The 27,168-nt window shown below is 29.7% G+C and overlaps 12 protein-coding genes across 15 annotated transcripts in view; 11 read left to right on the forward strand and 1 right to left on the reverse strand.

Moving 5' to 3' along the window:
* The window catches only part of LOC108567205 (calbindin-32), an 89,038-nt gene that overhangs the window by 11,704 nt on the left and 50,166 nt on the right, over positions 1-27,168 (reverse strand). The window lies entirely within an intron of this gene.
* LOC108567224 lies at positions 1,521-2,074 on the forward strand. The gene is made up of 2 exons (XM_017927560.1): positions 1,521-1,615; positions 1,680-2,074. Exons 1-2 carry the CDS (start codon positions 1,565-1,567, stop codon positions 2,031-2,033), a joined length of 405 nt encoding a protein of 134 aa, XP_017783049.1. The 5' UTR covers positions 1,521-1,564; the 3' UTR covers positions 2,034-2,074.
* On the forward strand, positions 3,605-4,465 carry LOC108567206. The gene is made up of 2 exons (XM_017927541.1): positions 3,605-3,829; positions 3,891-4,465. Exons 1-2 carry the CDS (start codon positions 3,719-3,721, stop codon positions 4,245-4,247), a joined length of 468 nt encoding a protein of 155 aa, XP_017783030.1. The 5' UTR covers positions 3,605-3,718; the 3' UTR covers positions 4,248-4,465.
* LOC108567208 (general odorant-binding protein 56d-like) lies at positions 4,504-5,369 on the forward strand. The gene is made up of 2 exons (XM_017927543.1): positions 4,504-4,604; positions 4,936-5,369. Exons 1-2 carry the CDS (start codon positions 4,551-4,553, stop codon positions 5,293-5,295), a joined length of 414 nt encoding a protein of 137 aa, XP_017783032.1. The 5' UTR covers positions 4,504-4,550; the 3' UTR covers positions 5,296-5,369.
* On the forward strand, positions 5,653-6,230 carry LOC108567213. The gene is made up of 2 exons (XM_017927549.1): positions 5,653-5,756; positions 5,814-6,230. Exons 1-2 carry the CDS (start codon positions 5,706-5,708, stop codon positions 6,171-6,173), a joined length of 411 nt encoding a protein of 136 aa, XP_017783038.1. The 5' UTR covers positions 5,653-5,705; the 3' UTR covers positions 6,174-6,230.
* Positions 7,634-8,175, forward strand: LOC108567214. Its single transcript, XM_017927550.1, has 2 exons — positions 7,634-7,733; positions 7,787-8,175. Exons 1-2 carry the CDS (start codon positions 7,683-7,685, stop codon positions 8,144-8,146), a joined length of 411 nt encoding a protein of 136 aa, XP_017783039.1. The 5' UTR covers positions 7,634-7,682; the 3' UTR covers positions 8,147-8,175.
* On the forward strand, positions 12,621-17,896 carry LOC108567193. Its single transcript, XM_017927523.1, has 4 exons — positions 12,621-12,728; positions 12,784-13,143; positions 17,318-17,437; positions 17,486-17,896. Exons 1-4 carry the CDS (start codon positions 12,678-12,680, stop codon positions 17,840-17,842), a joined length of 888 nt encoding a protein of 295 aa, XP_017783012.1. The 5' UTR covers positions 12,621-12,677; the 3' UTR covers positions 17,843-17,896.
* Positions 18,130-18,752, forward strand: LOC108567209. The gene is made up of 2 exons (XM_017927544.1): positions 18,130-18,287; positions 18,341-18,752. The coding sequence occupies exons 1-2, from the start codon at positions 18,231-18,233 to the stop codon at positions 18,695-18,697; spliced, it is 414 nt and encodes a 137-aa protein (XP_017783033.1). The 5' UTR covers positions 18,130-18,230; the 3' UTR covers positions 18,698-18,752.
* LOC108567210 (general odorant-binding protein 56a-like) lies at positions 19,973-20,539 on the forward strand. Its single transcript, XM_017927546.1, has 2 exons — positions 19,973-20,071; positions 20,128-20,539. The coding sequence occupies exons 1-2, from the start codon at positions 20,015-20,017 to the stop codon at positions 20,482-20,484; spliced, it is 414 nt and encodes a 137-aa protein (XP_017783035.1). The 5' UTR covers positions 19,973-20,014; the 3' UTR covers positions 20,485-20,539.
* On the forward strand, positions 21,606-22,299 carry LOC108567232. The gene is made up of 2 exons (XM_017927568.1): positions 21,606-21,831; positions 21,888-22,299. The coding sequence occupies exons 1-2, from the start codon at positions 21,775-21,777 to the stop codon at positions 22,062-22,064; spliced, it is 234 nt and encodes a 77-aa protein (XP_017783057.1). The 5' UTR covers positions 21,606-21,774; the 3' UTR covers positions 22,065-22,299.
* On the forward strand, positions 23,460-24,079 carry LOC108567211 (general odorant-binding protein 56a-like). The gene is made up of 2 exons (XM_017927547.1): positions 23,460-23,613; positions 23,670-24,079. Exons 1-2 carry the CDS (start codon positions 23,557-23,559, stop codon positions 24,024-24,026), a joined length of 414 nt encoding a protein of 137 aa, XP_017783036.1. The 5' UTR covers positions 23,460-23,556; the 3' UTR covers positions 24,027-24,079.
* Positions 25,070-25,552, forward strand: LOC108567218. The gene is made up of 2 exons (XM_017927553.1): positions 25,070-25,136; positions 25,189-25,552. Exons 1-2 carry the CDS (start codon positions 25,083-25,085, stop codon positions 25,543-25,545), a joined length of 411 nt encoding a protein of 136 aa, XP_017783042.1. The 5' UTR covers positions 25,070-25,082; the 3' UTR covers positions 25,546-25,552.

A 27,168-nucleotide genomic window follows, 5' to 3' on the forward strand; every position in this document is an offset into this window, starting at 1 on the left:
ATTATGAAACCTGTAATTATATTAATGAAAACGATGAATTTAATTATTTTGCATATCTCTATCAAGATAAAAATTGCTTTTGATTACTATATAATGGAAGTAATTAGTCTATATTATTTTATTATATTGGATTGATCTGAAAGTAATTTTGATTTTCATGAATAAATTGCGTTATGGTTGTTTTGAAGGATTTATGTTATGATTTTATCCATTTGACATTTGACAGATGTCTTAATTTAGTTTACAGCTGTTATTTATAAGAAATAACTTTTTTTTATATATATATATCAAAGAATATTTCAAATTTTTGAATAAATACTTTAGAGTTTAGTCATGATGTAGCTAAATTTTATATTATCAACTTCGCTTCATTAAATTTCTGATTTCGACGCGACCTGATGTTTATTTATAGCAAAAAAAAAGTAATTGTTATTAGGTCTTCCTTTATTGTGTGTGTGTGTGTGTGTGTGTGTGTGTATAAAAACAATTGCGTAACAGCAAACGCAATTACTACTAGATTCGCATGGGTACCCTTTCCAACAACTAATTTACGATATATTTATTTAACAACAAAACGATTTAAACTAAAAAAAATATACTAATTAATTATGTTTACATAAATCTGAGAAGAAAATTCACGCGTCGTTATCAATCCATGCCGCTATCCATCGTTCTGGATCAAATTCGTATATTTTCGATTATCTCTTCCGTGTTTCGCAATTTAATTTTAATTAACGTTTGGATCCTGACGATATTTTCCTCTCGGCATTCGACGCGTTGATTCCTTGCTTCGTTAAAGAGTTGCATGAGGAACAGCAGCATTGTCCGTTAATTCGAAAATAATTGCTTCTCGATGAGTTTGAAAACAACGACGAAACGCAAACAAAGATAAAAATTTTAAATAAACAAAACAAAAGAATAGAAAAAATCATAATAGACGCGAGCAATTATTTTCGCGCTGTACGCTGAATTACGTAACAGTCGGGATGGAAAGGTGAATACCAGCAGTTTTAATGAGAAAACTTTTCATTTGGATATTTTCATTCATGGAATAATACAATTTTTGTTTCAACCAATTATGTTTATTTGCAAGAGCAAATTTACGATACAATTTTTTAAGGAATCTGTGAAAATTTTAAAATAAAATAGTCAATCAATAATCATGAAATTGTACACTTTACTTTTAGCAGAAGATGCAGAATATTTAGAATTTGTAGTTTTGTTTACTAAGATGTCGCGTTACAATCCAAAATTGTTTGTTGTCTACGCTGATAAAGTTAAATAATAATTTGGTCAGTATCTTTCTTGGTTCGCCTGATAGCGTCATTTTTATTTACATTCTGTCCTATTAACTTCGATGACAATTACTATGGATCCTTATGCTATTTTGGTATCTATCAACGTGCTGTATCAACATTAAATATTGATAAATATACGAAAAAGAAAAATATTCCACCAGATAAAGTTTTGTTTCTTTATCTAGAGTGAATAAAAAAAAAGCGCGCCTATAAATTGTGACTCGAGAAGTCGATGCAATCAAACAGTTTTTCAAATCCAACCAGCAATGAAATTCTTCGCCGTTCTCATCGTAGCCTCCTTGGCCGTCGCCGCTTACGTAAGTTCAACAAAATGATGTTTTAACAGCGGACATCTGTGAACTTTGTCTCGTTTTATAATAGGGCCTGTCCGAAGAGGAGAAGACCAAACTGAAGGGATTCTCGCAGGAGTGCAAGACGCAAACCGGCGTCAACGTTGAGCACGTCGAGAAGATGAAGCAGAAGGTCTTCGTCCAAGGCGACGATAAGTTCTACGACTACTGCATGTGCATGATGAAGAAGATCAAGTTCATCACCGAGGACGGATCCGTCGATGTTGACCACATCAAGACGAAGATCCCAGCTGGCGACGATAAGGCTAAGGCCGAGACCGTCATCAACGATTGCTCGAAGGTTGGAGAGGGCAAGAACAAGGCCTGGTCTTTGGCCAAATGCTTGGCCGAGTCCAAATACAAGATCACCATTGAATCCCTTTAAATTATAATTACCTAATAATCAATAAACGCATCACACACAGATCTAGTTAATTACCTTTTCGATTCTGATATTCACTCTTACGTCGTTCAATCAATCCTCACACTAATTGCAAGCTTATTGCAATTAAATCTCTTTGTATATGAAAAGGATATACTGCAGTCTTTGACGTTGCCATGGGGATGAAATCAATTATGCCTTTCCGGCGTTGAGATCCATGAAATGCTCTGCTTTGACTGTTCTGTCCGATTCCAATTTATAATGATTACAGAAAGCAAATGCATTTCTTTGATGTATTATAATCATGTCGCAGAGTAAAGCCAATATTTTTCACAAAATCAATAAAAAATATAATATCAACAATTAAGTATTTAATAACATATTAAAAATTACCGGTAAACAATAATAACGGTTAACCGGTATTTTCTTTAACCACAACAATGCTTGTGAATACTTCAATCTATTATATCCATTCAATCTATTATAGTTTTCGTAAAAATCACTATGAAAATGGATTTAACCATAGCAATGTATGAATACTTGCACATTTACCAAACATCCAGTTTTTATATCAATTTTCCGAGAAAATCACTAAAATCTGAAATCTGTGCATTTCTGAGAGTTTTGAACTTTGAATGCAAATTACTAAAATGGATAAACCTTATCAATATCTTGCTTTCAAATGCCTCGTTTCAATCTATAATAGTTTACAAGAAAATCACTAAAATGTAAACACATTATGTGTTATTTTTCAACATTGAACGTGAATTACATTTTCCATACATTCAGCTTTTATATGTATCTTTTGGATCTATAATCAATCTATTATAGACAAAAGTCTATTATATCATTTACAAATAAATCTGATGAAAAAATAAATCTCATTGTACCATTATTTGTTACTATTTATAATTAAAAATAAATGTTGAAGTATACCTTATAAATTGCAAATAATTCTTTAGGGCGACTAATAGCCAAATGGTTAGGTCGAACTGGCGACGGTTCGAATCGTGGTCAAAGCCAGGCCCTTTTGTGAGCCCTCTCGGTGCTTGCAGCAATAGGGCCATCGTACATCACAGATGTACAGTGAAATGAATGAGGTTCAGCATATGGACCTTCAGCCAAGTCGATGGACAATGACAGTATTAATGATAGCAGCAGATTCACAGTCAAAGGAAATGGTGGAATCGTAGAGCATCAATATACTAGTGAAGTTAACCTATAAGACGACAGCCAACCTACAAATTAAAAATTAAGATTACCTACCTAATGTCAACCGCGACACTGATGAACAGATTGTGAATAAAATTACACGACATAAAAAATATCTTTGAATTTCTTTCGTGTATGAAGTTATTTTTATTTTGATTTATTTTACAAAACATTGTAATTATATTCATTTCAATTAATTTAAATAGTTCTAATATTAGTTACTTTCATACGTGCTCACCATTACACACGTTAATGTGCTACAATTTGAACGTATATAATTCAATATTATTCAATGTAGCGAAATTTGTTGAGGAAATAAATCTAATAAGCGCTAATTTTGAAATTACAGCATTTCCATTACTATTTGCCTAAATTAGACCTTAATTATGTTGACAAATTGTAATTGAATTAACAATCGGGGTATGTTGCTTGTTAATTCAATTGACAATTGACCTTGTCTGTTTTTTGCTATAAAAATGCACAAATCCATTTCAAATAACACAAAGTTGCTCGAAACAATGCATATTATCAATCGGTTCGTGATTTTTTTTCTGGCCCTTTCGATTCAAATTGTGTTTGGATCTAAAGTAAGTGATTACTATAAATATTTGGATTAGAGTAAAAGAAAATATGAATGTTTGTTTTTAGAATGGATTATCCGATGAGCAAAATGCAGAATCACGAGAACTGTATAGAAAATGTTTAGCCGAATCTGGAGTGGACATCAAATTGATTATGCAAGGACGTCACCAAGACTTTGCTGATGACGAGAACTTGAAGAATTACTATTTCTGCATGTTCAAGAATTTTAAATTAATCGATGACGAAGGTACGCTGAGCCTGGACAATATCCTTGCAAAATTACCTATGGAAAGGACACCCGATTTTGAGGCAAATATTAAGATTTGCATGGGCGAAAAGAAAGTTGATACACCGTTGGAAGTCGTCTTCGACCTTACTAAATGCTTCTCGGTGAAGAATAATAAACCGTACAGCTTCGAGTAGGCAAAAGCTAGCGTTCACTTATTTAGTTTAAGATGAAGCAAACCAACGACAATAACAAACAAAAATGCAACATGTAGAAATCTGCAACAAAGGGAGACCTATATCAATGAATGAAGACATTCAATTTGGTACTCTTTGTCACTTAACTGTCTTGAACCTTGCACTCTGCTTTTAATGTAATTTTGATTGTACAATATACATACTTAATAAAATTATACAAGGTAATTGGTTTGTGCCCTTTGTACACTGTATAAAAGCATCTTGATCCAGTATCCAAATCGCATTCACTCAAGCGAGTCCAACATGAAATTCCTACTTGTCGCCATCCTCGTAGCCGCTGTACTCTTCACAGCACAAGTAAGTGTTTATAGACTAATTTATTATCACAATATTTACAATTTTATATCAAAAAAAGAAGATTTTGATCATTTGCTGTTTCCTAATTTTAATTGTAATTAATTTGTACTAAAATAAAAATTAGTTAATAACTATTAAAAGTAATAAAATATGTTATTTAAAAGCACTGCTTAATTAACTTTTTATAATCATCACGTATTTGTGGTTTTCTTTAAGCAAATCAGATTTTTGGAACGTAAAACAATAATTTGTTATATATTGATGTCCACGATATGTATTGTTTAGATAATTCAATAAAGTTACATAACTAAATGTAATACGTTTGTGGTAGGCTATTTCTGATGAGCAGAAGACGATCTTCAAGAAGTTCTACACAGAATGCACCGAGTCCACCGGTGTCGAAGCAGATCTGATCGTGAAGATGAGAAAAGCAGAGTTTACAGACAACGATGAAAAATTGGCAGCGTATTACCACTGCATGATGGTAAAACTGGGATTCCAATCACCCGAAGGAGCCTTCAACGTGAACGCCATCACCGACAAGATTCCAGAGAACCTTAACAGAGAGGATACCATCAAGTCCATCAATCTGTGCGTTGCTTCGGCTGGTGAAGGCACTCCAGAGCAATCCGCCTACAAAGTCTTCAAATGCTTCATCCAGTCCGTCGACAAGGAGATCAAATTTTTCTAAAAAATATTTTATAAATTCCGATTGCTTTCTTCAATAAATAAATATATAGAGTTTTGTATTGTACCCAAATCTGTTGATGTTATTTAACATATTGCCAAATTACATCTGCACTGCAGATTAATTGTGTTAATCAGTGTTTTGTAAACAACAGTCGTAATAATTACTGATTGTGCTATCACAAAAAATTACATAACTACCGTCTGGCAACAACAGGATGATAATATTGAAAAAAAAAAACTACAGATGATATCGATGTTGATTTTCCTGTTTTGTTTTCGTTAATTTGCTACTGTGCTGATCAACAAATGAGACAATAAAAACTCGTGCTGATAATTCGCGCAGATTTTCGGTATATAAACTCTCAGGTTCGCATCTGAAATCAGTAAACTGTCAAAATCCAAAGAACAAAGATGAAATTCCTCGTAGCAGCTTTCCTTGCCATCGCTTTGGTCTCCGTCCAAGTAAGAGAATATTCGTATTTTGATAATTTGATCTAGTATTAATTATTTTAAATTTAGGCCACGGAGTCCCATAACAAGATCAAGCATTACTCCGAGGGTTGCATGGAAACCACCGGAGTTGATCACGAAATTGTTGCAAATGCCCGCAAAGGTGAGTTCGTCGAGGACGAGAAGTACATGAAGTACTGCCACTGCATGTGCAAGAAGATGGATATCATGGACCATGATGGACATCTTCATGAAGAGCATATGTTGGACAACCTTCCAGAAGGTGTCGAAAGGGAGGAAGGAGCCAAGATCATGAAGAAATGCATGGCTGAAGCTCACGATGAAACCAGCCACGAGAAGAAGGCTTTCCTTTTCTTCAAGTGCTTCGTCCATGGTGTCGGCAAACCAGTCAACTTCTTCAAACACTGAATACTTTTTAAATATGCTTATTAGACTCTAAATAAAAGATGAATATTTTTCTTCAAACATTTTCTTTTTATTATTATATTATAGGATGTTATAGAAGTTTCAAAAAATTAGTTCATTGAAAAATCACAAAAAATAATGATAAACGATACAACAATATTAGTAAATACATTTTAAAGGGTGAACAATTACCCTAAATTTGGTTGCTTAACAATAAATTTGTCGCACATACTTTTTTAAATATAAGTATAAATGTAAAGACTCTAGTTTTTCAAAGCTGAAAAAACGTTTCTTCAAGTTTGACAGTGAATTACGACTAAATGACAAACGATACAATATTACCAATGCACGTTTTAAAGAGTGAATATTTAACTTTAATTTGGTTACTTAGCAATGACTTTGTCTTGCATACTTTTCGAGATATAAAGAAAAATGTAAAGACACTGCTTTTTCTATGTTAAAAAACGTATCTTCAACTTTACCAGTATATATATATATAACATATATAATTTACTATTTACTATTAAAGAGCGAATATTTAGCATTAATTTAGTTGATCAATAATCAATTTGTTGCTCATACTTTTCGAGATATAAAGAAAAATGTAAAGACACTGCTTTTTCTATGTTAAAAAACGTATTTTCAAGTTTACCAGTATATACATATAACATATTATTTACTATTAAAGAGCGAATATTTAGCATTAATTTAGTTGATCAATAATCAATTTGGCGATAATACTTTTAGAGATATAAGCAAAAATGTAAACACACTACTTTTTCGATACATAAAAAAAACGTTTCTTCAAGTTTGACAGTGAATTACGACTAAATGACGATAAGATACAGTAATACAAATTCACACGTTTTAAAGAGTGAATATTTAGCTTTTAATTATTTTCTCAATAATTAATTGTTTCTCCATTTTCTCGCTTGACTCGCGTAACGAGCGACGTTTCGCATAACGAGTGACGATGAGAAGAGTCCCGGATTGCGCGCCTCCTACATCATTTTTGAAACTTGTGTACACATATTATGTGTATGTTTGATTATGTTTCACTATACGAGTAAAAATCCGGAAATTTTAGAAAGGATTAAACTCGTTAAGCGTTAATAAAATATTATTAACTACGAAATATCAGTACTTTATTTCCTCATGTTTGTTATATATTGGTCTACATAATGGTTAAGCATATATGCTTAACTGATCTTTGAAAAATAAAAATAGAGATCAAATATTTTTAAACTAAGTTAGGTTTTTTTTTTGTAAATAAGAATAAACAGATTTCAATATCAATAAATACTACGTCGATGATTGTTACATAACAGCTGTCTGGCAATAATTAGATGATAGCACGAAAAACATGTTATCAATGCAGATATTAACATTTTATTGGTAATTCTTTATTGTAAAAAAAACATAAAGCAGATAAATAGATAATATATTTGCTATATAACAGTTGGACTGAGTATTTGTATTCATTATACTGTTGTTCGTCAAGAAGAAAGAAAGATGAAATTCCTCGTAGCAGCTTTCTTTGTCATCGCTTTGGCCTCTGTTCAAGTGAGTATCTTCTATTTAGTAATCGATGTCTTTAAGTAATTGTTTATACTTAGGGTACCCCTGCTGCCAGACATAATATCAAGCAATATTCAGAGGATTGCATGGAAAGCACCGGAGTTGATCACGAAATTGTTGCAAATGCCCGTAAAGGTGAGTTCGTCGAGGATGAGAAGTTGATTAAGTATTGCACCTGCGTGTACAAAAAGATGAACATTATTAACGATGGTGGCCATCTTCATGAGGAAACTTTGGTCGAGTATTCACCAGAGAATATCGAAAAGGAAGAAGCATCAAAAATCGTCAAGAAATGCATTGAGGAAGCTCATGGTGAAAGCTACGAAAAGAAGTCTTTCATCTTTTACAGATGTTACGTCCATGCTGCCGGCAAGCCAGTCCATGTTTTCAAGAATTAAATATAATAAATAAATATATTTGAATCAATTATTATTTACATTTTTTACAATTCAATTGGGAATTTCGAGGCGAAGGCCGAGAGACTCCATTAAAACAATGCCATCTTCTTGACCAACTTACAAACACCCATCGCGCAGCTAATTATAGGAATAAGCACCACATTGAATTGAATGGATCTATAAAAATTCCATTCGACAATTACTTTTGAACTTCATAAATGTATTTATTCATACATATGTCCTTTCCGTTTGTTGCTGCTTCAAGTTAGAGCATATCAGATTGTTGATTCCATTATTATAATTTTGACATGGATACGGGATAATAAAGACATAAATGAAATATAGAACTATAAAAAAACAAACAAACAATCGAGTGAAGGTTGATTCGTGCAATGTTAATCTATTGGCGGTTGGTACGAGTGCATTTAGAGATTTATCTCAATGACATCTGTCAAATTTAGTTGTTTTATTTCCTTTTGGATGTGATCATCATTCTTTAATCTCCGGATGAAAGCGCTTAACGTTTTACGTCCGGACGAAAAATGCTAGATCAATGTTAGCTAATAATTTTAATTGGAATGTGCTAGTTTTTTTGGTTGTTTATAATTTAGTTAATTCGTTTTTTAGAAGATTCTTTTAATTACTTTACTAAAAGAATTAAAAAAAACTTAGATGAAACAAACATTTTATTTGAAAACTTTAATATTAAACGAATGTTGTAATAAACATGGCATGATGACTAACCAGTGGACTTTGGAAAAAAGAACAAAAACGAAATTCATAAAAAAGTAAATAATTTGTTGTTTATGCTAATTGGAATCTCCACGTCCAAAGTTCAGCACGGATTATGTGTGTGACCTGCATCTTTTTTGTCGTTGGTATTTGCATATTCGATAGATCGGAGAATTAAATAAATCCATGGAAAAATATTGAAGACAAATTGGATGCGGGCTACAGTATATATAAAAAAAAACGAGAAAGGAATTGGGCAAACATAGCCACACGCTAGATCGTGATTGAGTATGCAAATTCGGTTGAAAAAAAAAGCAAGTCGTATAATTGAAGCACGATGTGTGATTGAGTTTATTGAACTGCACTAATTTTTCAAAGTATGCGAAGACGATGATTGACAGAAAGAGATCGGTTTGATTGCCCGAGGTAATTTATCCATATAATAATGTTTAAACTCAAAAACAAAATAAAAATAAGCATGCGAAATATTATAGTTGTAATTATATATAAAAAAAAAAGTTTGATATTAATCAGTTTTGTAATTATACAAAAATTCACAAACAAAAAATACAAAATTTGATCATTTTACATTATTCTTTCGATTTAGCTTCATTTTACTCCAATTTCGATAGGTCCAATTTAGGAAACTGGTCAAAAGATTGGTTAACATTGATAAATCATTGATAATGTTTCATCTAACAGTAATATTGAACTAAATTAATAAAACTATTATTTTTATTTGTAGCTAAGGAAGCTACCATTTGTTGTCATCTATTGTATAACTAATATGTATATTTGTTAGGGCCATGACTTTCCTCTTAATTATTACAAATCATATTTAACGTATCCATCAAATATACAAACGGATATTTGTACGTGATTATTTAGAATAACTTGCGGAATATTCCGAAGGACGGTTATACATTAAATCGTATATTTGCGTCTATTGTATCACGACTTAACAGCCTTCTTAAACCCTTAAATATTTGGGCAGTATCATTAAACTTAGATAAAGAAACGGTTGTAAATTCCACAACCTCAAAACTGATTACCTTACAATCTTCATTTTCCTAAAAAGTACAGAAAGAGACTGAAGTTCTTAAAGTACAATTATCCAATCTTATGAATGATGCAGTTGTTGATAATTATTTTATAGCTTGAAAAGTTTAACTTAATTACTATTAATATATGTTTATTCCGAGATTTGAAACAGGGGAAAACGTGGAACATCTGAGGAAGGAGTTTGTTCAGAATGCTGGAGAGGCCTATATATATATAAGATAATTTGTTAATTACTATTTTTGAATGTATTTACTAAAAATAATAATAATAATATTTCGTAAATTTAAAAATCATTTATAATTTATTTCATAAATTTAAAATTATTTTTTATATATTTATTAAAGAGTACACACACACATACATGTCAATCACTGAATGAATGTGTGTGTGTGATTTTTTTTGTTAATTTGGTACGTTGAGCTAGCCTGTGTTGTTGTGGCAGCAATTTGTAAAAGTGTATTCAATAAAGTGAATTAAAAATATTGCATTTAATATTCAAAAACCCCTCCAAGACTCCACAACGACATAACTACAAGATAATTCACGGTGTCCAAAGATTTCTTAACCCCGGGACACGACACTACAACGATATGTAACTTACTTTAGGAAAATCTAAAAATAGTGCAAATGACAGTGGTTCAATGCTGGCGTCGGTCCAAATTTGGCAATTCTCAAATATATTATCACAAAAAAAAATGAATTTATCATTTTAGATGCATTTAAGATTCAAGGATTTCGCGAACAAGTTATCCGCAGAATTCTTGGATCCACGATTTGATTGCTCAATTATCATACCAATTCAAATTTATGTAAAATTATGTAAAAATGAATATTCAAAACATATTCACATAATTATGAAATCAATTTTTAATTTTTGCAATTACATTTTCGTGTAAAAAAATATAGTAAAATTTATCTATTAAATTCTATTTTACACACAAGTTATTTTTGGATTTACTCTATTCTGTATACATCTATTTCCTTGTTGCCCAAGGTTTTTCTGACTGCACAAAACAAAGAACAACAAAATTATTTTATTACGTTCGCGAATCGTGTGTATCGCTTTAATTTAATAACTAAATAAAACTGTGTAGCAAAAAAAAACGGTAATCTCATAATATTCATTTAATTTAGTGTATCTATATCTAATGCAATTTCGTAACTGTTTTATTTAAGTGTTATTATTTTCATTAAAGTGTTCAGCTTAATTAAAACTGCCGAGATGAAATATTGCAGCTATTAAAAAATATGCAATATACATGCTTTTGGTTGGTAGTAAAAAAAAACATTGGCGCAACAGGATTTAATACACGGACTCTTAATTTATGTTGAACTCATTTCAGACTTGCACATATATTTCATCTAAAATAAAATTACTTGGAGGAAGCGCAACACATAAAATGTACGTGAAGATTAACAAACAAAATTACGACTAAATCCTTGAAGTTTATACAAACTTTTGTATTTTGAATGCAAAAAGCAAATGCGGAAATTCATAACAAAAAAACTTAATTCTTTGTGCTGTTTTTTTGTATCTACTTTAATCATACTTGTAATAATGTTTTAACTACTGTCAATATTATATTTTTTCCTTGATGTTAGTTTCGGTTTTATTTAGAATCCAATTGATGAAAACTGGATCATCTACAATAAGGATCATGATCCAAATGTAATGAACCATCACAAATTACATCAAAAGTTGAATTGCATAAAAAAGATCATTTTATCAATTTGGTAGGATTACAAAGATATTTTGTATTTTGAGCTACAACCAAGGAAGCAAGCAAAAAAAATGGCCAAAATTGGCAAATCGTGTTTCACCAAAACAATGCAAAGACTCACATATCTTTGATAAGCCATGGAAAATTATTAGTACTTGATTAGGAAGTGAAGTCTCATTCCATATGTAGCCTTTGTACCGATCAGATTACCAATTATTTCGATGTTTGAAATGTAAAACTTTCACTAATTATAAAGACCTGAAATCGCACTTAGTTCAGTTTCTTTTTGCTGATGAGACAAGCCAGAAAGATGGCATAAGATCATCAGATAAAATGGAAAATATATAAATGATTAAAATTCATTCTTTGTATACAAAAACTTTATTTCATACTGAAAAACCGAATGTGTTTTCTCGTCGCCCCAATATTTTGTATGTGAAATAGTTATTAAATGGATTAAATTTCGACAGGTATATGTGATATTATAATTTAATTCTATTGAATGACATTTTACTTCTGAATTTAAGAACCTCAAGAAGATATATTTTTACATTGACCAGTAGATTGGAGGATTCGTTTCAAGATCATTGGTCTAGAAAAATTGAGAATTTAATAATATTTATAATCAATCATTTATTAAGCAGTGTGAGTATTTTAATTTATCATATTTGGTATAGATTAGTCCAAATAATTTGCCATTTACTATAAGTTCAGATGATCTTTGAAAAATAAAAATTGAGGTCAAAAGTGTGTAATAAACAGATTGTAATAAATATTAGCCTGATGTTTGTTACATAACAGCTCTCTGGTAATAATTAGATAATAACACGAAAAACACTAAATCTTATCAATGCAGATATTAACATTTTGGTCTTGTTTGTTGTTGGCTTTATAATTTGTAATCAACAAAGATAAAGAATTATTAAAATTTTTGGTGATAAATAACTAACATATTTGCTATATAACAGTTGGACTGTGTATGTAATCATTAGACTGTTCGAAAAGAAGAGATAAAGATGAAATTACTCCTAGCCGCTTTTCTTGCCATCGCTTTGGCATCCGTTCAAGTAAGTATCTTCAAATTTCCAATCGATATAGTTTTAATTTGTTTACTAAACTTAGGGTAACACGGAAAACAGTGATAAGGTTAAGCATTACTCGGAGGGTTGTTTTGAAGAAACCGGAGCTGATCATGTCACTGTTGAGAACGCCCGTAAGGGTGAGTTCGTCGAGGATGAGAAGTTGTTGAAGTATTGCATGTGCATGTACAATAAGATGCATCTTATGAACGGCGAAGGTCATATTCTCGAGGAAAATATGCTCAAATATGTTCCGGAAAATATCGAAAAGGAAGAAGCATCGAAAGTCATCAAGAAATGCATCGTAGAAGTTCACGATGAAACCAGCCACGAGAAGAAGGCTTTCAACTTTTACAAGTGTTTCGTCCATTCTGTCGGCAAACCCGTCCATGTTTTCAAGAATTAAATATAATAAATAAATAATTATTTTTGTTACAATTATTATTATTTTGTACTCATTTTTGTTTATAAACCTATGAAAAGTCCATTCGACAATTACTTCTGAACTTCATACAATTATTTACCGATAATTTTGTTGCAATTGGATTGTTACAAAAAATGAAGTTTCTTTACTGAATAGAACGAAATTATTGACTTAAGTATGTAAAACATTAAATGTTAAATTTACAAGTAATGACGAAACTTTGTATTGTCACGACAATTTATTTTCGAATTGATTTTATAAATAAATAAACTTGTCGATGATGGGGATCAAAGTTGAACGTACTTTAATTAAACCAATGGAAATTTTATTAACAACAAACTTATAGAGAATAAAATGAAAGAGAATGGACGAGATGTGAAGACTGACAACTTCTTCTTCTGGTTGCCATTTGATTAATCCGTGTGGCTCGGAGGAAAGTACGTTCAGTCACGGTCAAGACCGTTCCAAATGAACAACCGTGATTGATGCTTGTAAGGAAATATTCCACGATCTTTGCCCGAACCTGAATCACAATGACTCGCGTTACGTAACAGCGATTCTTGGGTCCTCTTCTACATCTGGATCGTCTGGGTCCATGGTCCAAAGTCTGACCAACTCACCTTTTATTTTTGATCGCTTTCGTTTTGTGCACGCTAATAGCTTTACACGTGTATAAATTGTATAGTTTATGTTTATTATTAATACTTTTTTTTTTAGACATTTTAGTTCCTCCGGCAAATTTGTTTTAACAATTTCCAAATGCGGAAGTTATTATTTTGTCCGCAACACATTTATAAGGTAAAATATAGTAAATTCATAATAAATTTCAAAACTATAACGAATTTCATAATTTCTTGACATAATCAATTAAGATAAATGCAAGATATTCTTGTTTAAATTAATTAAATTTGACAAAGTTATTCCTTAGTTTTAATAATTGCTTAAGTGTGTAAATAATCAAAATGAAATATTACAAGTATAACTTTTATATATTTTTTTTTAAACTTATATAACAGGTAAATATGATCAAAAACCAAGTGATAATTATGTGTGAGTCATATAATGCAATTGATGTTTCTGTCTATATCTGTTTACTATCTATCTTTGTTAATTACTTTGCGGTTAATAATTGCAGGAAAGCAGCGCCCGAGCTCAATCTTTCTTAGTTGCATAATATAACAATGTAGGTTTCAATTAAACCTTACAAGTAAACATCATTTATACTTGTAAACATTTCAATAGTTGGATTTCGAGAAACTTTGTAATAAATAAACTAAATTTGAATTCAACATAAATTATCGCCTTTTCTTCCTTTATACAGACAAGTCTCTTTTTGTGCTATTTCTTTTTATACGATTTTAAAGTCCTCGATTAGTCCGGTTTTTGAGTTTAAAGATTAAATTTATCGAATCAATAAAACTTCTTTTAAACTAACAATTCAATTGTGTAAATGTAAACTGAACTTTTTTTTAATATCTCAATTTTTAATGTTTACTTTAAACTGAAAAGACATAGTACAAAATCTTGTTGAGAAATTGTCTTTTCAATAGTTGGATTTCAACAATTTCTCACTGCTTGTAACCGGACTAATCGAGGAACTAAGTAATAAACTACATAAAAAGAAACTTTCCTTCGATCATTCCGTATTCGCTATAGTCCGGTTTAAAATAAACTAAATTTTAATTCAACATAAATCATCGTCTTTTCTTCCTTTATACAGACAAGTCTCTTTTTGTGCTGTTTCTTTTTAAACGGTTTTGAAGTCCTCGATTAATCCGGTTTTTGAGTCTTAAGTTTAAATTTATCGAATCAATCAAACTACTTTAAAACTAACAATTCATTTGTGTAGATGTAAACTGATTTTTTTTTAAATCTCAATTTTCAATGTATACTATAAACTGAAAAGACATAGTACATAATCTTGTTGCGAAATTCTCCTTGTAGAGAATTTACGTTTTCGCTGGAGATTCGATTGGTAAGATCGTGCGCGCAAGCAAGCAAATCCGATGCAAATTTATGCCGAAACATTCTGCGAACTCTCCGCTCTGCACCGGTTACGTAACGAGATCTTATCGCCTGAAGTTTTCGAGAAAAAATATGAAAAACAAAAGCAAACCGCAAAGGATGCGATCATTTGTTAGGCTAATGATGTGGATGAGAGTAGTCACACGAAATACACATGCAAATCAGGTGCGAATACGACGAGATTTTCCTCACCTCGGTCAAGGTGCTCTCCGTTCGAATCAAGTTCACATTCACATAATAACTATCAACTGCAACGAAAATATCACGGTATTAAGTCATGAAGATGGCGTTACGTAAAACAGCAGAAAATGACTCATTCTAATTATCGCTTTTGTTTTAATGCATTCATTTCATAGAGGATACACTTCAGCTTTCAATCAAATCTTGATTTTAATTCCTTTTATTACTCTTTACACAACACATTAGATTCTATATAATGTAGATTAAGGTTTTGTAAAAATTTTTTTTTGAGAAAAAGTCAGTCTTTGAAATAAAATATTGCCAACATCTTAAAATATATACAGTACTCTCATTTCCCCGTTATCAGCTACCTAGTGTATAGTGCCTATGATATTCTTATATTTAAAAAGACATACTTGGATATAGTGCAACTTAATTGTTTCATCTTTTGAGTATAGATCGAAGCCGCTCTATACATATATCGCATAGTGCGGCTTCACTATAATCCAGTTGGAAAAAAACAAGTTTTAATTGAGCAAATTAATTATATAAAATTTGTACAAAATTGTTAAAACCTCTTTTTGTAATTAAGTTTTTTAATTAGTCCGTGAATTAGTTCAAACAATCTGAGATATTGGTGGAACTGCACTATACGAAGAATTGTTGTATTTCATTATTAAATTTGTATGCTTCTAATAATACTGTTAAATTTCTTTTTTTTTTCAATTAAACGATTGTATCAACGAATTATGGAAAGATATGTTAATTATAACTAGTTTAACATTTTCCATTGCATTTAGTCATCTCGTTCACGGTGGAGCTGCAATGAAAGAATGAAACACGCAGCAATAAATTAACGCTTGTATTGAATTTAATTTACCTTGGCTTCTATAATTACCTTCTTAAGATTAACATAATCATACAATTAGATTCAATATAATTGAAATCTCTGCACGCAAAATCTCCTTTTATTTTTTTCCTTCTATCTAATAACTGTACTTGCTTTTATCAACGTATTTTTATTTCAACTCTCTTGTTCATCTCGGTGACTCCAATCTCTCAATTTGCATATTCATTAAGAACGTAACACGATGGATTATTAAATATCACTTCTGTTTAAATTTATTGTGAATTGGTCGGCTCTAAAAAAAAACGTTTTGCTTAAGAACGAGTTTCGTAAAATGCAGCAGTGTTATTTTGCATCTTCTTAGGAAATTTACAAGCAGTGCATCCAACTGTAATAAATTAATTTATTATAAACAGTAATTAAGGTCACGTCATTGACACATTTGTGTTAATTACTTCTAATTTCAGTTTTTTTTTATTTTGTAATTAACAAAATAAATTGATTTATTTTAAGTATTGAGTAATTAATTGTGAATATTACTAAATTAAAAGTAATTGTATTCATAAAACTGCCAGATATTAAAAAAATATCAAGTTTCATTGGTAAACAAGTTAAAATTTGAAGATTTTTTTATAACTGTGAGAATTCATATTGTAACTGAAAATTTGAAATAACAAAAACATAGTTATTTTTGAATCTGAACCAACATTTCTTGTTAAGATCAACGTTTTTTTTTGAGATCATTTTGAGCAAAGCTAAGAAAGTTATGATAAAACGAGTAATATTGAAAGATTTACTGAGTTTAAATTTAAAGTAATTCTATAAATGAATCAATTTATGATTGTATTGGAATATAAATTTACAGCGTATGTTATATTAGCGTTGAAGTTTGCATTTTATTGAAGTGGAGCACATATTCATTGACATTGCTCAATAAGCAAATTACATTAATCAGCTGCTGAAGGAGTGATGGAAAAAAATCTATGAATATATTATTTCCACGTGCATTTCTTATGTACTTGCACATATATTCTTTTTTTTAATGCTTGGAGGGGACTGCGAGAATTTCTATTTGTACTGCCAATCCTAGGTACGGATTAGCTCTATATAAGCGACAAAATATATATTAAATGCATATATTATACTCAGCCAGTTCCAAGAATCAAGATGAAAACCTGCACGATCATCCTGCTGATAGTTGCGATCGCTTTCGCGGAAAAGGTAATGAAACAATTCAATTAATACAATCATAATTAAGATGTTTCTTAGGTAAAGTATACTGAGGAGCAGAAGGCTAAACTTGCGGAACTAAAGAAAGTATGCGTGGAATCGTCTGGTGTCGCTCTGGATGAGGTCGAGAAAGCGAAAAAAGGCGTCTTCGGTGATGACGAAAAGTTGAAAGAGTTTTTGTTTTGCGTTGCTCAAAAGATTGATTTCATGAATAAGGATGGACACTTCAAAGCGGATGTGATTACTGCAAAGATTACAGCCATCCACGGGGAGCAAATTGCTAAAGATGTTGTGGGTGTATGCACAGCCAAGACTGAGGCTAATGGACCAGCAACTAGTTTGGCACTTGCCAAATGCCTTTCAGAGCAATCCAAACAACACGTCTCTCTTGCTTAATTTTAGTTTGTATATAAAATACAATTTATAATAAAAACTTAATTTATAACTAAATATTAAACAGTTGTGGATTTTTGTTTTATTTAGGTAGTAATAATAACAATTTTATATAGTGAATACAAAATAATTTAATAATTATCTTAGTTTGAAACCCATAATAAAAAAAATGTATTTGAATAACTGAAATCACGATACTTAATAAGTTGTTTTGTGTGTGCTATTATTTCTTTCGTTTTGTGTACTATTTTTTTTGCTTTGGAGGGGATTTGCTTCTTGCGAATTATTAGTCTTCCACTCCGATGCGAACAATTTTAGTATATAAGCAAGTCAAAATTCGGGATATAATCATAGTCTCTCAAACGAAGACCAGCAAAACATTTAAGCAAAAATGAAATCCTTCGCAATCATCCTTTTGGTAGTAGCTTCAGTCGCCTTCGCTCAAAAGGTAAAGTAATAGAGGAAATCCAAAGAAAACAAACTAATTTTCAATTTATTTAGGTGAATTTGACAGAAGAGCAAAAAACCAAACTTGCTGAAATTAAAAAAGAATGCATAGCATCTTCTGGGGTCGCTGTGGATGCTGTTGAGAATGCTAAGAAAGGCGTAATTGCTGATGACCAGAAGATGAAAGATTTCTTGTTCTGCGTAGCACAGAAGATTGGCTTCATGAACAAGGATGGTCATTTCAATGTTGATGTTATGATGGCAAAGATCAGCGCCCAACATGGAGAACAGATTGCTAAAGACGTTGTTGGTGTTTGCACAGCCAAAACGGAGGCAAATGGACCAGAAACCAGCTTCGTTCTTGCCAAATGTCTTTCCGAAAAATCCAAACAACACGTTTCTCTTGCTTAATTATAATACAGTGATACTACTTATTTAAAAATAAAGCTATAATTTAAGTACAACATCTGAAATCTTTTTATTTTGAGCGTGATTTGACCCAAACATTTTTAAACTACTTGTTACTATCATAAAATGTAATATCAAAATATAATTATACTTTTTTTCCTGCGAATTTATGTATATTTATTTTAGTATATTAATTTAATTAAAAAAGTATTAGTAGTTCTCTAGCGTAATAAAAAATACATACTTATATGCATATTAATAATACATTTTTCTAAAACTTATATTAGAAAATTTCTAAAAAATAATAATATTCAAAAACAATTTGTTTTGCGATGATTGTTTTCATTTTTTTTTATATGAATTCATAAAGTGTGAACTAACATAATAATAAGTTGTCTCGTAAAGAACTTATATTATTATGAGAATGATATAGAAAAAAATCAAGTTTTAAATTGTTATTTTCTTATTAAAACTTGATCTGAATATTTATATAAATTAATTAATCCACAATAATCTTGATTTTTTTTTCAATAACTAAAAGTTTTATGAATACAATTAATTTTAGTTTACGTCTATTTTCAATTAATTGATGAATACTAAAGACAATTCAGTTTATTACGTAATAAAAACTGAAAATGCAAGCAAATATGTAAAGTACTTATCAATGAAGTCTACTCTTCATATTGAAATTGACTTTTATTATTATAGTATTTCTTTTATTATATCTTTGAGTATTAATTTAACGCGTTAATTTAGAAAATAATTTTATAAATAATGTTATTAACATTTTATAGAGTAATTAAAGAAAATCTCAATACTCAACATAAATTATGAACTTAATTACACTAAAAATTGAGATATAAATTATTAACAAATACACATATATATATAATGTTTATAAATAAATGTAAAAAAACACAAATTTGTTCTTTAAAAGCTTGAAAACAATATTAAAAATAGGTAAGTTAGTATAAATATATTCAGATTTTTATTATATAATTTTTAATACTAATTTTTATTTATTATTTAGGTAGTGATAATAATAATTGTATTTGGTGAATACAAACAAAATTTGATCTATTGTTGACCAATAAGGAAATTATAATAATTGAAATCACAATACTTATTAAGTTGTTTTGTGTGTGGTATTATTTTTTTCTTTCGTTTTGTGTACTTTGCACTTTTGCTTGGAGGGGATTTTCTTCTTGCCAATTATTAGTCTTCCACTCCGATGCGAACAATTTTAGTATATAAGCAAGTCAAAATTCGGGATATAATCATAGTCTCTCAAACGAAGACCTGCAAAACATATAAACAAACATGAAATCCTACGCAATCATCCTTTTGGTAGTAGCTTCAGTCGCCTTCGCTCAAAAGGTAAAGTAACATAAGAAATTTAAAGTAAAAAATTAACTAATTTTCAATATATTTAGGTAAATTTGACCGAAGAGCAAAAAACCAAACTTGCTGAATTCAAGAAAGAATGCGTAGCATCTTCTGGAGTTGCTCTGGATGCTGTTGAGAATGCTAAGAAAGGCGTAATTGCTGATGACCAGAAGATGAAAGATTTCTTGTTCTGCATAGCACAGAAGATTGGCTTCATGAACAAGGATGGTCATTTCAATGTTGATGTTATGATGACAAAGATCAGCGCTCAACATGGAGAACAGATTGCTAAAGACGTTGTTGGTGTTTGCACAGCCAAAACCGAAGCAAATGGACCAGAAACCAGCTTTGTTCTTGCCAAATGTCTTTCCGAAAAGTCCAAACAACACGTTTCTCTTGCTTAATGTCGATACCGTGATACTACTTCTTTAAAAATAAAGCTATAATTTAAGTACAACATTTGAAATCTTTTTATTTAAAATGTGATTTAACCTAAATATTTTAAAACTTGTCTTTTACATAGTAATTACAATTTGATATGAAAATATAATTAAAAAATATAATAATTCACTAATTTTTCTAAAAAATCGTTTATTTTTCACGAGAATTTATGTATTTTTATTTGATATTACTTTAATTAAATTAATAATCAGCTCTCATTAAATTATAATATATATTCGATAAATTTATACATACTATATTAATATAAAACATTTTGAATAATTTATTTATTTTATTTGTGGGTATTAACAATAAAAGCAACAAATTTACTTCGATTTCTGTATGTTTTTAAATAACCAAAGTTAAAATGAAATATTGTATACTTTTGGCAGCAGATTAAAGCTTCTCATTTTATATATGAAAATGGAACATACTTAGTACGGTTTTAAGGATTATGATGAAAGATAATGGGCGTTTTGTTCCCCGTTTTAACAGTTTTTTCTCTTTTAAAAACTTGATTAAAAATGTATTATGCTGTAGACAAAGCAATAAAATCAAATGAATTTCTCAGTTTTTAAATAACTACCAAAAATTATGTTTTTTAGAAACATAAATTGATAACAAAAACGTTAATTTATATTTCTTTAACCAGTAGATTTTTCTAAATATAAAATAGTAAAATATTGTTTGTGTTAGTACATACATTATTTTTTCTGTTTTTTTTTCAGTAAACTTCTAAGAATTATTGTGTTTACTTATATCATGAAGTAACATATTTGACGTGCATATACAGCAATATCTCGCCGGATAATCAATTCCGCCGGACTATTTGAAACAGGACTAATCGAGAGTCAAGAAATAATATTGAAAGAAAAAACGATCATTTATGTCTATAAATAAAACATTTAAAATTTAGTTAGTTTTGAAATTTTCACTATAGACTTTAATTTTATTGATTTTTGAAAATAAAGATTAGTCATTATTTATGTAGTAGTAATGATATATCATATAGAAACCTATAAGAAGAAAAAAGTATTTGAATAATTGAAATCACGGTACATATTAAGTTGTTTTGTGTGTGGTATTTTTTTTTCTTTCGTTTTGTGTACTTTGCACTTTTGCTTGGAGGGGATTTGCTTCTTGCAAATTATTAGTCTTCCATTCTGATGCGAACAATTTTAGTATATATGCAAGTCAAAATTCGGAATATAATCATAGTCTCAAACGAAGACCTGCAAATCATATAAACAAACATGAAATCCTTTGCAATCATCCTTTTGGTAGTAGCTTCAGTCGCCTTCGCTCAAAAGGTAAAGTAACAGAAGAAATTTAATGTAAAAACTTAATTAATTTTCAATATATTTAGGTAAATTTGACTGAAGAGCAAAAAACCAAACTTGCTGAAATCAAAAAAGAATGCGTAGTATCTTCTGGAGTCGCTGTGGATGCTGTTGAGAATGCTAAGAAAGGCATAATTGCTGATGAACAGAAGATACAAGATTTATTGTTCTGCGTAGCACAGAAGATTGGCTTCATGAACTAGGATGGTCATTTCAATGTTGATGTTATGATGACAAAGATCAGCGCCCAACATGGAGAACAGATTGCTAAAGACGTAGTTGGTGTTTGCACAACCAAAATCGAGGCAAATGGACCAGAAACCAGATTCGTTCTTGCCAAATGTCTTTCCGAAAAGTCCAAACAACACGTTTCTCTTGCTTAATGTCGATACAGTGATACTACTTCTTTAAAAATAAAGCTATAATTTAAGTACAACATTTGAAATCTTTTTATTTAAAGTGTGATTTAACCCAAATATTTTAAAACTTGTCTTTTACATAGTAATTACAATGTGATATGAAAATATAATTAAAAAATATAATAATTCACTAATTTATAAAAAATCGTTTATTTTTCACGAGAATTTATGTATTTTTATTTGTATATTACTTTAATTAAATTAATAATCAGCGCTCATTAACTTACAATAAATATTCGATATATTTATACATACTATAATTAATATAAAACATTTTGAATATTTTATTTATTTTATTTGTTGGTATTAACAATAAAAGCAACAAATTTACTTTGATTTCAGTATGTTTTTAATTAACCAAAGTTAAAATGAAATATTGTATACTTTTGGCAGCAGATTAAAGCTTCTCATTTTATATACGAAAATGGAACATACTTAATACGGTTTTAAGGATTATGATGAAGGATAATGGGCGTTTTGTGCCCCGTTTTAATAGTTTTTTCTCTTTTAAAAACTTGATACATTTTTAGTATTATGCTGTAGACAAAGCAATAAAATCAAATGAATTTGTCAGTTTTTAAATAACTACCAAAAATTATATTTTTTAGAAACATAAATTGATAACAAAAACGTTAATTTATATTTCTTTAACCAGTAGATTTTTCTATATATAAAATAGTAAAATATTGTATGTGTTAGTATACACATTTTTTTTTTCAGTAAACACCTAAGAATTATTGTGTTTACTTATATCATGAATTAACATATTTGACGTGGATATACAGCAATATCTCGCATAGTGCGGATAATAAATTCCGCCGGACTATTTGAAACATGACATGAATAATATAGAAAAAAAACAATCATTTATGTATATAAATAAAACATTTAAAATTTAGTTTGTTTTAAAATTTTCACTATAGAATTTATTTTTTTTGATTTTGAAAATAAAGATTAGAAATTATTTAGGTAGTAGTAATGTTAATTTTATATAGTAAATAGAAAATAATTGAACTTTTATATCATATAGAAACCTATAAGAAGAAAAAAAGTATTCGAATAATTGAAATCACGATACTTATTAAATTGTTTTGTGTGTGATATTATTTTTTTTCTTTCGTTTTGTGTACTTTGCACTTTTGCTTGGAGGGGATTTACTTCTTGCGAATTATTAGTCTTCCACTCCGATGCGAACAATTTTAGTATATAAGCAAGTCAAAATTCGGGATATAATCATAGTCTCTCAAACGAAGACCTGCAAAACATATAAGCAAACATGAAATCCTTCGCAATCATCTTTTTGGTTATAGCTTCAGTCGCCTTCGCTCAAAAGGTAAAGTAACATAACAAATTTAAAGTAAAAAATTAACTAATTTTCAATATATTTAGGTAAATTTGACTGAAGAGCAAAAAACCAAACTTGCTGAATTCAAGAAAGAATGCGTAGCATCTTCTGGAGTTGCTCTTGATGCTGTGGAGAATGCTAAGAAAGGCATAATTGCTGACGATCAGAAGATGAAGGATTTCCTGTTCTGTGTAGCACAGAAGATTGGCTTCATGGACAAGGATGGTCATTTCAATGTTGATGTTATGATGGCAAAGATCAGCGCCCAACATGGAGAGCAGATTGCCAAAGATGTAGTTGGTGTGTGCACAGCCAAAACCGAGGCAAATGGACCAGAAACCAGCTTTGTTCTTGCCAAATGTCTTTCCGAAAAGTCCAAACAACACGTTTCTCTTGCTTAATTATAATACAGTGATACTACTTATTTAACAATAAAGCTATAATTTAAGTACAACATCTGCAATCTTTTTATTTCAATCATGATTTGACCCAAACAATTCGTCTCTTGCATAATAAATAATATGTTATTATAATATGATATTTTGAAAAAAATGTATGTTTTCTTTTTATATTACTTAAATTAAAAAAATAAAAGCATTTTGAATATTTTAATTTATTATATATGTTAACAATAAAAACAACAAATTTAAATCAATTCGTCAATTTTTTTATTTTTACATACCAAAATTAAAATTAAATATTTTTAAATACTTTTGGCAACATATTAAATCTTATCCTTTATATATGAAAATGAAACAAATTTAAAACTATAGAAATGATTATTATGAAGGATAAACGACTCGTTTCAACAGATTTGTGTTTTAAAAACTTGATAAAAAAGTGACAAAATCAAATGAATTATTTCTCAGTTTTTAAACAACTATCGAAAATGAATGATTATAAATTACTTTTTCTATATATAAAATAGTAAAATATTCTTTGTGTCAATACAGTTTGTTATTTTTTTTACTATTTTGTGTTTTCCCAGAAAACACGTTTGTGTTCATATACATATATATAGTATTACCTCACATAGTGCAGTTAATTGGTTCCGTCGAACTATTTGGAACCGGACTAATCGAGAGTCAAGTATAGAGGAAAAACTGATCAATTATATATTAAAAAGTACATTTAAAATTTAGTTTGTTTTGAAATATTCACTATAGAATCCGCCATAACAATTAGTTTACTTTATTTAATTGTCTCAGTTATTTAATATTTGTTGTATTTAAGGATATTGTTGTATTTTTATAAAAAGTAATTTTAATGCACAAAATTTAAATTTAAATCTATTCTATGACGTTTGCTTGTTTTATTCATATATTTTTTTTCGTCCACTAAAATTGGAGAAGGGGACTTGAACTTTCCGAATTACTATTTGATCCACTCCGTATATAAGCACCGATTCCTCAAAAAACAAATCAGACTACATCCAAGAGTTCAACGAGCAACACAAGATGAAAACTTGCGCAATCATCCTTTTGGTGGCTTCGGTGGCTTTTGCTCATGAGGTAAAGTATTAACAATATCAACAAAATAAAAACTAACGTTAAATAACTTTAGGTGAATTTGACTGAAGAGCAAAAAGCCAAACTTGCGGAAATCAAGAAAGAATGCATTTCGTCTTCGGGTGTTGCCCTCGACGAAGTTGAGCATGCTAAGAAGGGAGTTTTCGCTGAAGATGAGAAACTCAAAGATTTCCTGTTCTGTCTGGCCCAGAAGATAGGCTTCATGGATAAGGATGGACAGTTCAAGAAGGATGTTATCACCGCTAAGATTACAGCCAACCATGGAGAGCAGATTGCCAAAGAAGTTGTTGATGTCTGCACGGCCAAAACCGAAGTTAACGGTCCGGAAACTAGTTTGGCCCTCGCCAAATGTCTTTCCGAGAAGTCCAAACAACACGTTTCAATTGTTTAATAATCATATGCGCTAGTATAATTTATAATAAATATTTAATTTAAATCTAAACACAAAAAAAACAGTTTTATTTTCTACCAAATTTTAATAATATTAAAACTTAGTGCACATTTATATAATATCGTAAATAAACTAAACGTATTATTTTCAATGGAGAACGGAGTTTGTAATGTAACATTGATTACTCGTGCAGAAACCTTGAAAGTGGATTGATTACCAATGCTTTCAATGTCACAGTAATTGCTTTTTATAATAAGACCAAACGATTTATTTGTACGAGTTTTATTCATAATATTCCACAATTTACTACCGACATGTACAATTTTATAATATAGACATTTATTTATGTATCAGTGGGATCATCCACGTCCTTCAATAAGCTGTATAATGTGAAAGTGTTTAGTGTCAAAGTCAGTTACTTCAATAGAGTCGACTTATTGAAGATAATTAAAGTAGTTTAAATACAGTCAAACCTGTTTGCAGATGATTAGGAAATAATACCCTAATTAAAGTTAAAATTTAAATAAAAATTGCCACAACTTATCTGCTCGAAGGAAATCATAAAAAAAGGCTTCAAATAATTGGACAATAATTTTCTTTTGATGAAAATAGACAATGAATGTATTATTGAGATTATTATTTTTCTGTAACATATTAGGTTATAAAATGACTTTGATCTATAAGTAACTAGAAATAAATTGTAATTACATGCAATATTCATTCATTATACAGATTTCGGGAGAAATAGAAAATGATAATTGCTTTGTTGAACGTTAGACATTGCGTGTTAATTCAATAGTTTTTGTTAATAACTAGTCCATCTCTTTCGCCCATTTATCCGCAATTTTAATACGTGTCACAGAACCCAAATTAAAGAATGATGCGAACTTTAATACAGCAGCAATTTACGAAAAGTTACCGACTTAATTTAGATTAGCACGCAACATTTAAAGGTTTCGATTTAATAAAACAACATTAAACACGTTCCACACTGAAACAGATTCGTAAATTATAAATTGCACAGAATTTTTAAATAAATGTGATGATCGTATTTAAAGGGACAATAATTGAAATTTTTTACAATTCTTCACAAAAATAATCATTTTTCATGTACTATTTCCAAAAAGATGTAATTTGTGTTTGTTTTTGTTGCTAATATGAATATATCATAAAATAATAATAAAGTTATTTTAAATTAGAAAATGTTGCTTTTCTGTTAAAACTAAAAAAAAAGATGGTGATTCTCATTTTCAATTGACAAACGTGTGCGGATTTTGATACTTTAACAAAAGTTGATGATCTTTGATCGTTGGACTTTGTAGGATTTCACTAATTCCGCCAATCCTAATTGGTGTGCGGTTTGATTGGCACGAAACAGAAAGACGAAGAGTTTCTAATTGGAGTTTCGTGATTTAGTGATGTAAACAGAACGATTAGTGAAATTATAATAAAGCCAGTGTCAAGTATACTTAATCACTGTTATCACACATGTTTACTTAAAAACGTATCATTATTGTCTATTTCAATTGTAATGTTATTAATATATTTTTTTTACGCATAATTGTTCTAATTTTTACCAAAGACCAAAGTCTGTTTCTATTTATTTTATTTATTAATGTATTT

This window comes from Nicrophorus vespilloides, unplaced genomic scaffold, assembly GCF_001412225.1.
Source record: "Nicrophorus vespilloides isolate i.1.1-1 unplaced genomic scaffold, Nicve_v1.0, whole genome shotgun sequence".
In the NCBI taxonomy this organism is placed as follows: domain Eukaryota; kingdom Metazoa; phylum Arthropoda; class Insecta; order Coleoptera; family Silphidae; genus Nicrophorus; species Nicrophorus vespilloides.